The 12,180-nt window shown below is 50.2% G+C and overlaps 5 protein-coding genes across 5 annotated transcripts; 4 read left to right on the top strand and 1 right to left on the bottom strand.

Moving 5' to 3' along the window:
• Window positions 1–2,609: 2,609 nt before the first annotated feature.
• Window positions 2,610–4,981, top strand: TRV_05849 (uncharacterized protein; the record flags this gene model as incomplete). Its single annotated transcript, XM_003020030.1, has 6 exons — window positions 2,610–3,495; window positions 3,558–3,778; window positions 3,838–3,976; window positions 4,054–4,105; window positions 4,165–4,321; window positions 4,367–4,981. The coding sequence occupies 6 exons, from the start codon at window positions 2,610–2,612 to the stop codon at window positions 4,979–4,981; spliced, it is 2,070 nt and encodes a 689-aa protein (XP_003020076.1).
• Window positions 4,982–5,369: 388 nt separating this feature from the next.
• TRV_05848 (uncharacterized protein) lies at window positions 5,370–6,213 on the bottom strand (the record flags this gene model as incomplete). The annotated part of the gene is made up of 3 exons (XM_003020029.1): window positions 5,370–5,520; window positions 5,581–6,095; window positions 6,181–6,213. The coding sequence occupies 3 exons, from the start codon at window positions 6,211–6,213 to the stop codon at window positions 5,370–5,372; spliced, it is 699 nt and encodes a 232-aa protein (XP_003020075.1).
• A 50-nt stretch (window positions 6,214–6,263) lies between these two features.
• TRV_05847 (uncharacterized protein) lies at window positions 6,264–6,694 on the top strand (the record flags this gene model as incomplete). The annotated part of the gene is made up of 2 exons (XM_003020028.1): window positions 6,264–6,342; window positions 6,393–6,694. 2 exons carry the CDS (start codon window positions 6,264–6,266, stop codon window positions 6,692–6,694), a joined length of 381 nt encoding a protein of 126 aa, XP_003020074.1.
• An 865-nt stretch (window positions 6,695–7,559) lies between these two features.
• TRV_05846 (DUF803 domain protein) lies at window positions 7,560–8,630 on the top strand (the record flags this gene model as incomplete). Its single annotated transcript, XM_003020027.1, has 1 exon — window positions 7,560–8,630. The coding sequence occupies one exon, from the start codon at window positions 7,560–7,562 to the stop codon at window positions 8,628–8,630; it is 1,071 nt and encodes a 356-aa protein (XP_003020073.1).
• Window positions 8,631–9,763: 1,133 nt separating this feature from the next.
• Window positions 9,764–11,019, top strand: TRV_05845 (uncharacterized protein; the record flags this gene model as incomplete). The annotated part of the gene is made up of 2 exons (XM_003020026.1): window positions 9,764–10,128; window positions 10,200–11,019. 2 exons carry the CDS (start codon window positions 9,764–9,766, stop codon window positions 11,017–11,019), a joined length of 1,185 nt encoding a protein of 394 aa, XP_003020072.1.
• Window positions 11,020–12,180: the final 1,161 nt, after the last annotated feature.

The following is a 12,180-nucleotide window of genomic DNA, read 5'->3' as shown; positions in this document are numbered from 1 at the left end:
AGACAGCAAGGCAGCCTGACAGGGCTCCCGCGAGGCCTTTGAGAATTGATCCGGCACTTGTACGCAGGGAGCGTGTGGACCAGAGGAAAAAAAGGGAAAGGGACGATGGTTCAGGAGAGCAGAGGCTGCGAGGCCGACGGGTCCATAGGGCGAATAGGGCGAATTGGCAGCGTCCGGGTGCCGACCAGAGCCAGCTGCAGGGCCGACTGACTGACTGAGAGAGCGAGAAGAGCGAGGTCTTTGGCGAGAGCAGCGTCTGGAGGGAGCGCGAGGCCGGTGGTAGGCAGGCGGCGGCGGCGGCGGTGGTTGTGGTTGTGGTGGTGATGATGATGATGCGTGGTGGCCACAGAAACCTTCGGAGACGAGAGAGACTGAGAAGAGACACCAAGCAAGACCACCCAGCGCAGGAGAGACGCCCAAACCAACCACAGGCACAGCGGCACAGGAAAAACAATAATCAGCAGCTTCTTCCGATGTCTCCGTCGCGGCGGAGGAAAAAAAAAACGAGGACGGCCGGTGCAGACGATGGAGGACGAGGCTGAAGACGAAGAAGAGCGAAGACGAAGACGAAGAATTACGGAGACGACCCAGAGTTGGAGCTCAGCTGGCGGTGGGCTCTGCTTGGCCAGTTACAGTGAGCGACCCTCGCGCTGGCTGTTGGTTACTTGTCCACTTCTCCAGCGGCTTAGCAGCGAGCTCCAGGCACCGGCTGGGCGCAAGGGGGCGGCGGGCCGGGCTCGTCCTCGCTGGCTGTCGGTGTGCCTGCGGAAGGCTGGCCTGGTACGGTGATGTCTAGACGTATACAGTATGTCTGCTTGCTACGGGTGTACTGCTATTGCTACCTGCTAGTAAGTTGCTGCTGCGTCGGTGTTGTGATGCTGCTGGCTAACCACCGTGACGCTGACAGCCGCCCTGTGATCCATCCGAGACTGCGCTGTTCAACCTCGGCCACGGTGTGGATGGCCTGCCTGCCTGTCTGTCCGTCCGTCTGGCTGGCTACGGGCTGGCGGAGTTTTCAATATCCGTCGTGGCCATGGCCGGTGGCAGAGTATGGGGAAAAACAAGCAAAACACCATCCGCGAACTCGCATCAGGGGTGATGCCGCGCCAGGGATCATGCATCCATCCGTCACTCGCCCCCTGTTCCTTACACATGCCTCGCATTGTTATCTCAGAGCCCGCATCCAGGTAGCCAGACAAGCCAGACAAGCCAGGCAACCAGACAGCTAGACAGACAGACAGCCAGACAGCCAGACAGCCAACCGACACATCATTAACGCCAACTTTGCTGTCGGCCTTCCTAGAAGAACACCTTAACGGAACGACCGGCTCAGCCGCCAGTTGTGGAGGCTTCGTCCGTCTCGCTCGGCCTTCCACCTCAGCGGCTTGATTATTAACTAGCGAAGAGATCCTCCTGGCAAACATTAAATATTGGATAATTCCATGCAGAAATCAACTAGCGCGAACATCAGGAATGCGAGAGAATGCGAAGAAGAACTGCTTCGGCACAACCTCCGTATCAGTGCTCTTCGCCTATCGCTGTTAGGGGTCTTGCGGTACGGAGTACAGTGTACTCCGTAGTTGGCCCTGGTTAAATTGCTTCGTGTTTCCTCCGCTTGGGCTGCAGCATATCTCGTGCTTCTTACGCGGTTTGAGGCTGCCATCAACTTGAAACGACGATCCGAATTGCGCGTTCAACCAAGACGCTGTGCGTGTGTGTGGACCAGTGTCGTGCTGTGCCTCGTATCTCATGTACGGATCGCCAGCCTGCTTCTCGCCATTCTTAAAGCCGCTCTGTCCGACCCTGGGGCCAATGCTTGTGACGGTTGAGGCGGCTCGGGTTTTTTCCTACCCGTTAACCACTTGGCTATGACGTTTGTCTTGCTGGCATTTATGGAGCAGTTATATATTACTTCGAGATGGTCACCATCTTTGGTGTGATATCTTATACTCCATATGGCGAGTGTCCAATATAATGGCTGGAGAAGGGGCTCAGTGTGTCTCCAGTGCTTCCACAGCCTTCTCCTCCTTCAAGGAATCATCCTCTTGGAAACATCCTTTAGGCTTGCGGTATTAATCTAACGCGGCTTGCGATCCTTCAGTTGATCTTCGACTGGTATATGCTCTCTTAGCCATGTGGCTTTTACTTACAACTTGCAGATAGGCTTCATTGTGTATCGATCTGATATGCTGGGTTGATATATTAGCAGTGAAGAGTCGTACACACATCCGCCTGACAAGGAGCCATCGGGTTAGGCGTACTTGATGGCTTTGTTTGCTGTTCAAATGAGGACGCAATTGATCAGTGTGGTGTTTCGGACGCTTCATAGCAATAATGACATCACAACTTACAGACAACTATCAAGATTTACCAACTTGACAAGCGTTATTTATATATATTTATAGATAAATATAGCTAACTACTTTCTGTAATATAGTTAGTTCAATAGTACTTAGGTGTTATATTCAACCTCGGAAAATAGCTAACGTTATTCCTAATTTAGTATCACGTGATATCTCAGATTAGAAATAGGTTCTCGCAAAGCGCGTCTCGAGCGCCCAAAAGAAGAGCCAAAAAAGCCGACTATAAAAGCAAAGAAATCCTATATAATGAAAGAAAACCACAAGATATCCTTCTATTTCAAGCCCGCAGAGTCGTCTCCAGAGCCACAACCTGTAGCGGGCGTGAAACGGCCCAGTAGCAAAGATGGGCCCTGCTCTTCGTCACCACTGACTTCTTGCCCGCCAGACCTCTCATCCCCCGTCCAGCTTACCTCTTCTCTCTCAGAGCCCAAGCAGGAGCAGGTTATACTACAGGACCGCTCAAGAAATGATAGCTCTGGCGCTGCCGAGACAAGCCATCGCCAGCACACTCCCATGGATGAGCCAGCTGTCTCGTCGTTCACGACTGTTCCCGGCTCCCAGCGGGTGTTCAAGGACGGGCAGATTGTGATCACAGCATCTGACGACGATGATGATGACTACTCTATTAATTCCATTGCCATATCTACGGATGAGCTACTGGCTAAGTTCTTGGGCACCTCGGGCCAGAATGAAGGCTCAGATACAGACATGTCCGGTTCAAAGGGCCGGAAGCGCTCGAGGGCCAAACCCAAGCCCGAGTCCAAGGAAACCCAGACAGCCACGGCCAGAACAACACATAAGTTCTCCCTAGATGACCTCGTAGCAGATGCCATGCACGACAAGGAGAGAGAGGCCCAGGTGTCGGCTGCAAAAGTGCTCATCCAGGAATCCATGGGCAAATACAAAACCAAGGGCAAGAACCCCACTGATAAAGATGATGTATATGCCTCTTTAGTTTCAGATACCTCGGATCCAGTTGCTGCTCGGCGACTGAAGGATGCAGTGCTGCGGACAGAGGCCCTTCGACAAGGTATAAGTTGGTCCTTCTTTCGTGATGATCCGCCAACTGTCGATGTTGAGCCTTTCCCAATCCTGTCAGTAGATGCTGGGTCTTGGGAGGGTGTCCTCAGAGGTGAGATGTCGTCTACTACCGGTCGTACATTATCTTTTCTATCATACTAAATCCCGCAATAGAACCTTCTTCTCGTGATAGAGCGTTTCTATCAGGTGTGGTTGGGGAAGTGCAGAAATACATCCCCTTACAGAATGATGTTTTACTCTGGATTCTACAGTCAGGTGTGAACTCCTATACCCCAAAAAAAGATGAAGTATTGATTATGTGCACTGCTAACTGGCAACCAGTGGCTACGGAACCACGAGATGAACTTCGGTTTGCATATATCAGTACTCTTCAAGTTCGTTAGCCTAAGTCTACCCTCTATATAGGTTGATCCCAAGTTAATAATACGCTTAGGTTTCTCCTGAATATCTGATAGCTTCTCTCGTCCAACCTTCGCATATTGATCGCTTGTTTGCAACGCTGGGGGCGAAAAGTAGCGCGCTAGATGCTGCAAAGCCTCTAGTGCCTGATACTCGTAATGTTGATGAAGAAGGTGAGTACCCCTTTACACTAAAATTTAGAGAGTTGATTCCTCTGATCAAAATTTTTCAGAGCCATTACCCCCTGTAGACAGGAAATATTTATTATCTGTTTTAGCACTACTTTCTAACATAGCTGAAAAGTGAGTCCATCATCCTCATCTGTCTTTTCTTGCCTTCCTGCTAATAACTGTATCTATAGACTAAATGCATTGACTCGTGAACATACGTTGAAGATCCTATGTCGCTTAGCTCTCGACGAAACTGTCATGAACGATGGAGCGGTCTGTGCTGAGACACGACGAGCAATTCCTGCGTTATTTGGCCAGACAAAGTCCTCTGTTCTACCAGAGGCTAATGTATGTCTTCCAATAAATTTGCTTGTCCGTTGGTAGGCTAACTAGTTCCAGGCCCACGAGTTAGCCCAAAATACTTATCAAACATTCAAAGATACAACTCTCCAATGTCTTCTACTTAAAAATATACCCCCAATAACCCCAGAGATTTCCTTGTTCAGATGTCGTCTTGCATCCGCCTTTCTGTTCATGGATAGCTCGCCACTCGATAAGTCGGACTCCGAACTGATCAACCTACGGAAAATCAGCTCACAATTAAAAGGTGAACGTTTTAAAGTTAACGAACATCGGCCGGAAGATAAGGAGCCATTTGACTTTGCCAACTTAGCTGCTTTAACCACAATACTTGACGTGGCGATTGACTCAGGGACTTTACAGCGCTCTTTCTCAGATAAGGAGGGGGAGATTGAATTTAATAAACAGGTGGATAAACTTGCAGATCGAGTGAAGGCTATATTTACTGCTATTCAGGATTCTGGTGCCTCACATATGAAACGCACTGAGGCCAAGGAAAGTCTGCAAGCACTTCATTATCGGCTTGTCTATACTGTGAGGACTAAACCCGTCTTGAAGAAGTCATATTTTGTTTCCTCGAATGACGATGGCTATGCCGGGGTTAGTGGAAAGAGGGATATTTTGGAAAAGTTTCTCGGAGTCAGATGAAAGCAGCAGCCTATGACGAAGATATGTGAGATGATACCGGACATTTCTGCCATTTCCATGGTATATATAGATGAAGAGCCATGATACCAAAGCGGGAGGACGTGTAGAATAAAATACAAGCGATAGCAATATTCTAAGTGGTCATTGGATCCAAGAATGGCTGCAGCTAGAGCTAGGTATACATCTGGCATGCTTCTAGTGTTCAATGGAGGGAAGGGAGATCCCCGTTAAGGTTGGGAGGTACAATGGTGGCTGACAGCTAGCTGACTGTGACGATGGCGGCGAGATTAGAGAATACAAATCGAAAAAAGGGAGGAGGGGTGTGAAAGCCCGCGCAATGCTCAAAAAAAAAGAAAAGGAGAAACAGGGTCGAAACGCCAGGGACGAATTAGTCGTAGAACTTGCGATTGGCGTTCTTGCCGAAGAGCATCTCTCTGACTGTGGGTAGGGAGTCTGCCTCCAGTAATCTCAGACGCTCTTCGAGTGTGTTGTTATATTCGATTTTTCCATTGCTCCCGAGAACGATAACACCACCAGCACTAGATTATACACTGTTAGCAAATCTACCCATTCAAAGTAACAAGGGGAACTAGACATACGAGTCTTGGGCGAGTGGTTCACGCTCATCGATCTCAACGGTGGCTTCCCTTCCAACCTTATCCTTGAACTCCTTGGAAGCATTCTCGGCAGCCTTTCTGACAGCAGCATAATCGGCTTTTCTGGCTCTAACCTGCACTTTGCTCTCGTTCAAAGCGTAGAGTCCCTCTAGAATAAGGCCGGCCAGTGTCTTCTCGTAGTTGGCACCCTTCTTTCCCGTGGCAGCAGTAGTAACTTCTCCTCTGGCCCGCTCGAACAATTCGTCCAGGAGTTGCTGTCTAGCCGAGAGAACCCGTAGACGAGTCTTGTTGGCAAGGGTGGATTTGGTGATCTGCTGCGACATGCTCGCCTGCTTGAACTTCTTCTCGTACAGCTGGTCGATAGAAGCAATCTCCTGTCGTACAAGTTTCGATTTTTCGATGGCGAATTCTTCATCCGCCTTGAGATTGATCTCTCTGGCCTTCTCGAGAGCTTCCTGTCGGATGAAGGCGGTCATCTTGCGGAGCTCGCCCGCGACCTACATGCAATGAAATCACCAGCCATCAGCGTCGGAGCAACTTGACTAATGGGTATAACCGAGCCCCGCGCAGGAAAAAACGTACCTGGTCGTCTGAAAGAGCATGGCTTTGAGACATCTTGAAGAATGCAATGGACGGGTTATGTGCAGTGGTCGTAGATAGGTAGGATGCTGGAGCTGGAAGGCAACAAGCAAGCTGCTGTTAGCGAGAAAGTCGACCAGCAAAACCAACGAGAACGGCAGCTCTGTAAATACCTGTGTGAAATCCTCCCGGCCGGTGTCTTTTACGGAGCACAGTTGCTGGTCAGCAGAGCGGAGATGCCGGCTGTCAGGTCGTTATTATTCTGCTGCCGTCGTTGCTCGATGGGATGGCGATGTTGATGTTGACGTTGACGTTGGAAGTCAGCGAGCGACGAGAGTGGACGGGGCCCGGTGGTGGAGCGTCACCTGCTCTGCTTCCCAACCACGGTGAGCTGCTCGAACGACCAGCATCCAACGTCCTCGCCAGCATCACCTCGACACATCACCCAGCGCAGTTGCAGCTATCACCCGGCCATGCCCTCACGGCCATCCTCTGCACTTCTGTCTCACCCTGCTAGCATATAATATAAATATAACTCGCTCATCGACTCTCGCGCGCCGCCTCGCCTCCACCATGTCCCTCGCCAGCCAGTAGCCAGCAGCTACGCACACACTGAAGTCATACAGCTTCACTGTCTTTTCCCCTTTGCTCTAGTTGAATACCAAATGCATGGGGATATTCGAGATGGGCCTCGGTCACCTGTCGCCTACAGGGGGCATAATAGTACGTTTCTGCCCCGTTCAGAGAGCTGTTTTGACGGGGCTTAATGCTGATGCGACTTGCGACTGGACGTTTAGATCGGTGTACTTGTCGGAGTGATATCAACAAGTTTACAGGCTATCGGACTTACGCTGCAACGAAAATCGCATATGCTCGAAGATGAAAAGTTTCCCTACGACACGCGCCGGCCGGCCTTTAAACGGAGAAGATGGCAGGTTAGTGGGGACATCGCCTCGATGCTTTGGTTGAATATACACGGAGATAAACAAGCAAATGGACATGACGGACGCTGACGGTGGACGATATAGATCGGAATTTTCATGTTTGTCAGTGCCAATATCGTTGGGAGCACTATACAGATTACGACGCTGCCTCTACCAGTCCTCTCTACCCTACAAGCTGTACGTCTCCGTACCCCCTTTATTGTTCAAACCCTTCAAGCTATGGCCTAACATTTTATCACCTCTCAGTCCGGCCTTGTTTTTAATACCATATTTGCAACTCTAATCCTAGGGGAGCCGTTCACGCGGTACTCAGTAATCGGAACATGTCTAGTATGCGCTGGCGCTATTCTGATTGCCACATTTGGAGCTATTGGCGAACCCGCCCACACTTTGGATCAACTACTTAAACTCCTTGTTCGGCCTGCGTTCCTCCACTGGATGGCTGGAACGGGTGTGGTTGTTCTGCTTTTAGTCCTAGGAGCTCGTGCCTTGAAGGTGTCCCCTACACCTGCCCAGGCAAGGGGATATATGTCCATTTGGTCTCCGCACCTCCATCACAGTCCCAGGATAAAGCTGGTACGTGGGATGATATACGGATCACTCAGTGGTATCCTATCAGCTCACTGCCTTCTCCTTGCAAAATCTGCAGTCGAGCTGGTTGTACGAACGATTTCGGATCAGGACAACCAGTTTGTCTATTGGCAGTCTTGGATCATCCTACTTGCGCTTGTTGCTTTGGCCCTGACTCAGATGTACTATATGCACCGCGGCCTGAAATTGTGCAGTACAAGTGTCTTATATCCTTATGTGTTTTGCGTTTACAACATAATCGCTATTCTAGATGGCTTAATATATTTTCACCAGGCCTCTCAACTTTCCGGGATACACGCTGGATTGATAGCCCTTGGAACGGTCATTCTACTGTCCGGTGTCCTTTGCCTTTCCTGGAGATTGGAAGAATCCCCTACACATCCCGGACAGGCTGCCGTGCCTCCTCCAACAAGCGCTATAGGTCCTGGTCTTGGTTTAATGGAGGAACCAGATGCCTCCGCTGCAACATACGCCGATTTCATACACCCCCATGACGAAGAATCACATCTGGGCGAGCGTCAACCTCTACTACATCATACACCCCGTCTCCGACAACCTTCCAGTCCCTTCAACCACCCATATCGAGCCTCCACCTTTTCACACAGACGTGCCACCAACCCAGGTCTAGAAACTGCAGAGATCTTGGCAGAGCTCCGAGACGACCAAAACGAAGATGACCTCGGCGGCCGTCGAGAGCTACTTGCTCGTTCGGCTCTCCTACCCCATGACTCTCCATCGTGGCCTCGTCGAGCGTCAAAACGACAACGGCGTAAGAGCACAACTTCCGTTTCAACCGGCCATAGACGTTTATTTTCTCTCTGGGGAACGTCCAGCGAGACTACGGTGCCTACAGGCAGTGACCGGCATAGCAGAAAACTCACAGATTCCAAAAGAGCAAGTTTTGCAGAGAGATCTTAGTTCCATCCAGACAGTGCTGCATCTCGGGGCCAGATACCTTTATCTGAGCCTGGTTGCACGTTCCATGTTTGGGATTTTCTGCTCCCTGGCAATAATGTGTACTCATATATGATCGTTTCAACACCCGGGAACTTTGTTGTATTGACCTGACAAAGATGCCCCCGATGATAAACGGAGTGAAAAAGGTGGCCTTTTTTTTGCCTTAATACCCCAAATATTGTATGTATTTAACGAGTAGATAGTCCTCGGATAATTCAATAGACGCGTTTCCTATGCCGTAAGTTGTAGGTGACCTGTTGTCGACAATGGCTGCTGCTTCATCCAACTACAAAATCTGACAAATTCTATGGAATGTATACTTATGGAATGCATCTCCTGCTCAGACCACTTATATCATGTTTGCGAATCATAGATACTGTTGTTTATGGCTATAGATAAAAGGGCGTAGCATTTAGTTGGCTCATGAACCACAACCCCAGCTATCTCAGCAACTTTTATACAAGCAGTCTGCAATCCTGCCCAGGGCGAATATGAAATTGATTTGAGCGACTTTGGATTAGTCGCTATGGTCTAAGGCCATGAAACGAACCTGAAACCAGTCACTCCTTTTTAGTCAATATCAAGTTTAACCGTGCAGGGGCACCCTGAGACTCCACTGCAAGCCCAGAATTCACCGAGCCCAATCGATTGGCCAAAGTTTCCAGCTTCTGGCGCCCTAACCATCCAGCATTGACCACAAGTGTGTTTGATATCTGCAGTCCAACGCCAAAGAGAAGGCTCCAGGTTTTGCTATTTGCCAGTTGGTAGAGTGACACATCCCTTTCATCGAGCGACACCTGCCTTGTAACTTACAACTTCACCACAAAGACAACCTGGCTGATCGACTGGCTACTAGTTTATGCAGTGAAAGAGCGGACTAGCTCGTATAACAGGAAGATATACACCGAACATTCTATAGTTAGTTAGTATGTACGTGATATCGAATGTCACTGTGTCTCTTCCCATTCTACAGCTCTATATAAAACCCAACCGCGTCTCGCAGCTTTCTTTTTTCTTTTGAAATAAAGACAGAAGAACACTTTCTTACCTCTGTCATAGGTATCTCCACCCCGCATTACCAACTTCGACTCACTATGAAGACTGTGCCATTTCTCTCGCTGCTCCAGGCAGGAATATTGACGTCTGGAATAGTGGCGCAGAACATCGCTTTTGTGGGCAGCAACGCCAACGCCATAGCAACCGTTAGCTTTGATACCAAGACTGGAACTTTCAAGGTTACCGGAAACAACACAGATTCCAGCACGCCGTCATGGCAGGAAGTCTCGAAGGACGGCAAGATGCTGTATTCTATCGAAGAGACATCGACTGAACATGCCTTGACGAGCTACTCTATCGGTCAGGATGGGAAACTGAAGAAGCTGAAGTCTATCAAGGGGATGGCAGGACCTGTCTCCTTGGACATGCACCCTACCCAGCCTATAATCATCACTGCAAACTAGTAAGTTGACTATTAATAGGTGCCGTGTATGGAGTACATTTTGTGTATGCACTAATCCAACGGTAAACTAGCGGCTCAGCGAGTGCTTCAGCGTACTCTTCAAAGGACAACGGCGAGTTCACCCACCTGGGGGACTTTATGTTTAAAATGCAAGGCAAGGGGAAGGTACCAGACCGCCAGGACGCTCCTCACCCGCACCAGGCGCTCTTCGACCCAACCGGCAAGTTCGTGCTTATGCCAGACCTAGGCTCAGACCTGATCCGCATCCTCAAGGTAGACGCAGGACAGAAATTCAGCGTTGCACCTCCCAACAAGGTCAAACCGGGGACTGGGCCTCGCCATGGCGTGCTGTATCCAGCCTCGGACAAGCCTCGGTTTTACTATGTCGTTGGCGAACTTTCCAACACGGTGACCGCGATGTCCGTCGAATACACGGTTGAAACGATCAAGCTTACCGAAATCCAAACCCTATCTACGCTTCCAGACGGGCAGACGGGGGCGGCGGGCGAACTCATCCTCTCGCCATCGGGCAAACACCTGTATGCCTCCAACCGGCTTGACAAGGTCTTCCCTGGCTCCAGCTCCGTCGCTTCGTATACCATTGACCAGATGACCGGCAAGCTGAAGCTGCTTGAAATCTTCAACGGCGGCGTGGAGAACATAAGACACATGTCTATCCACCCTAGCGGCAAGTGGTTTGTGACCGAAGGCCAGAATTCGAACGACATCAAGGTATTTGCACTTGACCCTGAGACCGGAAAGGTGACACCGGAGGCCAAGTCTACGCTGGAGATAGAAAAGCCTGTTTGCCTGCAGTGGTGGCATAACGGTGCTCAAGAGAGTGAGGCCCCCGAGGCTGGCACGGAGACTGAATGCGAATATGATGACTAGATGAGCATCTCAGCATCTGTCTGCGACCTCGAGGCTAAGGGCTGGCCCTGATGATGTTCTTATTCCTTCTACATTTTATGATAGTAATTAATGATACGGTCTTCTGCACGTTCGTAGACTAGACATGAAAATAAACACCCACATAGCCTGCCCCCATTAGCCGCTTTGCCCAAGGTTCCTCCTCGACTGCCTAAACAGCCGAGGCAAAAAAAGAAGAAGAAGCGCCAAGACGAGTTGACCAACAGAGAATTAGACTTTGCTTACCTCAGCATTAATCACTTTCTTACATAAGCTGAGGGCAGCCTTTCTTCTTCTTCCTCAGCTTCTCTTCAGCTTGCTCTCGCCCTTTGCGCTGTCCTGGCGAAATACGAAGGCGAAAAAAAAAAAAAAAAAGGGCCTGATCGCTTGATCGCTGGCCCACCCCGACGCTAAAAAGGACAGCCGGGAAGTTGGGTGCAGAAAGCAAGGAGATCTCCAGGCGGAGCAGATCTGATCCAGACGGGCAGCAAAGCGAGACGGGGAGACGACGAGCAAGAGAGCAGCGAGAGACGAGGCCCCCGGGCCCTCCAGCCAGGACAGAACCGGCCTAGTTCCCGTGTTCCCCGTCATCCCAGAAGCGCTTCCAGAAGGCAGAGAGGACTTTGAGACTTTTGAGGGCCGCGGCGTGTTTGAGGGTTCTGCATGCTCAGCAGGAGGCGCAGCTGGTGAAACGCCGATCTTTTTGTCTTCCCGCGCGCGCCCTCGACTCTTGACGCTAACTAAATGCCGACCTGTCTGCTATGTATACACCACTTGTCGACGAACCCAGCGTAATAGAGAGAAAATAATAATAATGATAATAATAATAATAATAATGTCTAGACTTCTTTTAACTCCTCTTCTTTTTTTTCTTCTCTGCGTGGCAAAAGAGAGCGTGGCTATAAATAGCATCAAATAGCTGTATTATATAAGCCGCCGTAACAAAACGCCACCGTAATACGGTACAGCCCCGGACGCGGCGTCACGGCGGGCGATACGGCGGCAGAACCGCGCCGACAATCTTCCGTGTCAGAACTAGGCAGGCGGTGAGCGCCCCCCTTCGCCGGCCGCCCGCCCTGGCGCTTTTCCTATTTCTTCGCCTGCTCGTCGCCCTTTTCGCCCTTTTTTCCCTCTTTTACTCCC

Source organism: Trichophyton verrucosum (assembly GCF_000151505.1).
Source record: "Trichophyton verrucosum HKI 0517 chromosome Unknown contig00651_1.f1.exp, whole genome shotgun sequence".
In the NCBI taxonomy this organism is placed as follows: Eukaryota; Fungi; Ascomycota; class Eurotiomycetes; order Onygenales; family Arthrodermataceae; genus Trichophyton; species Trichophyton verrucosum.
This window is presented reverse-complemented; position numbering and strand designations above follow the sequence as displayed.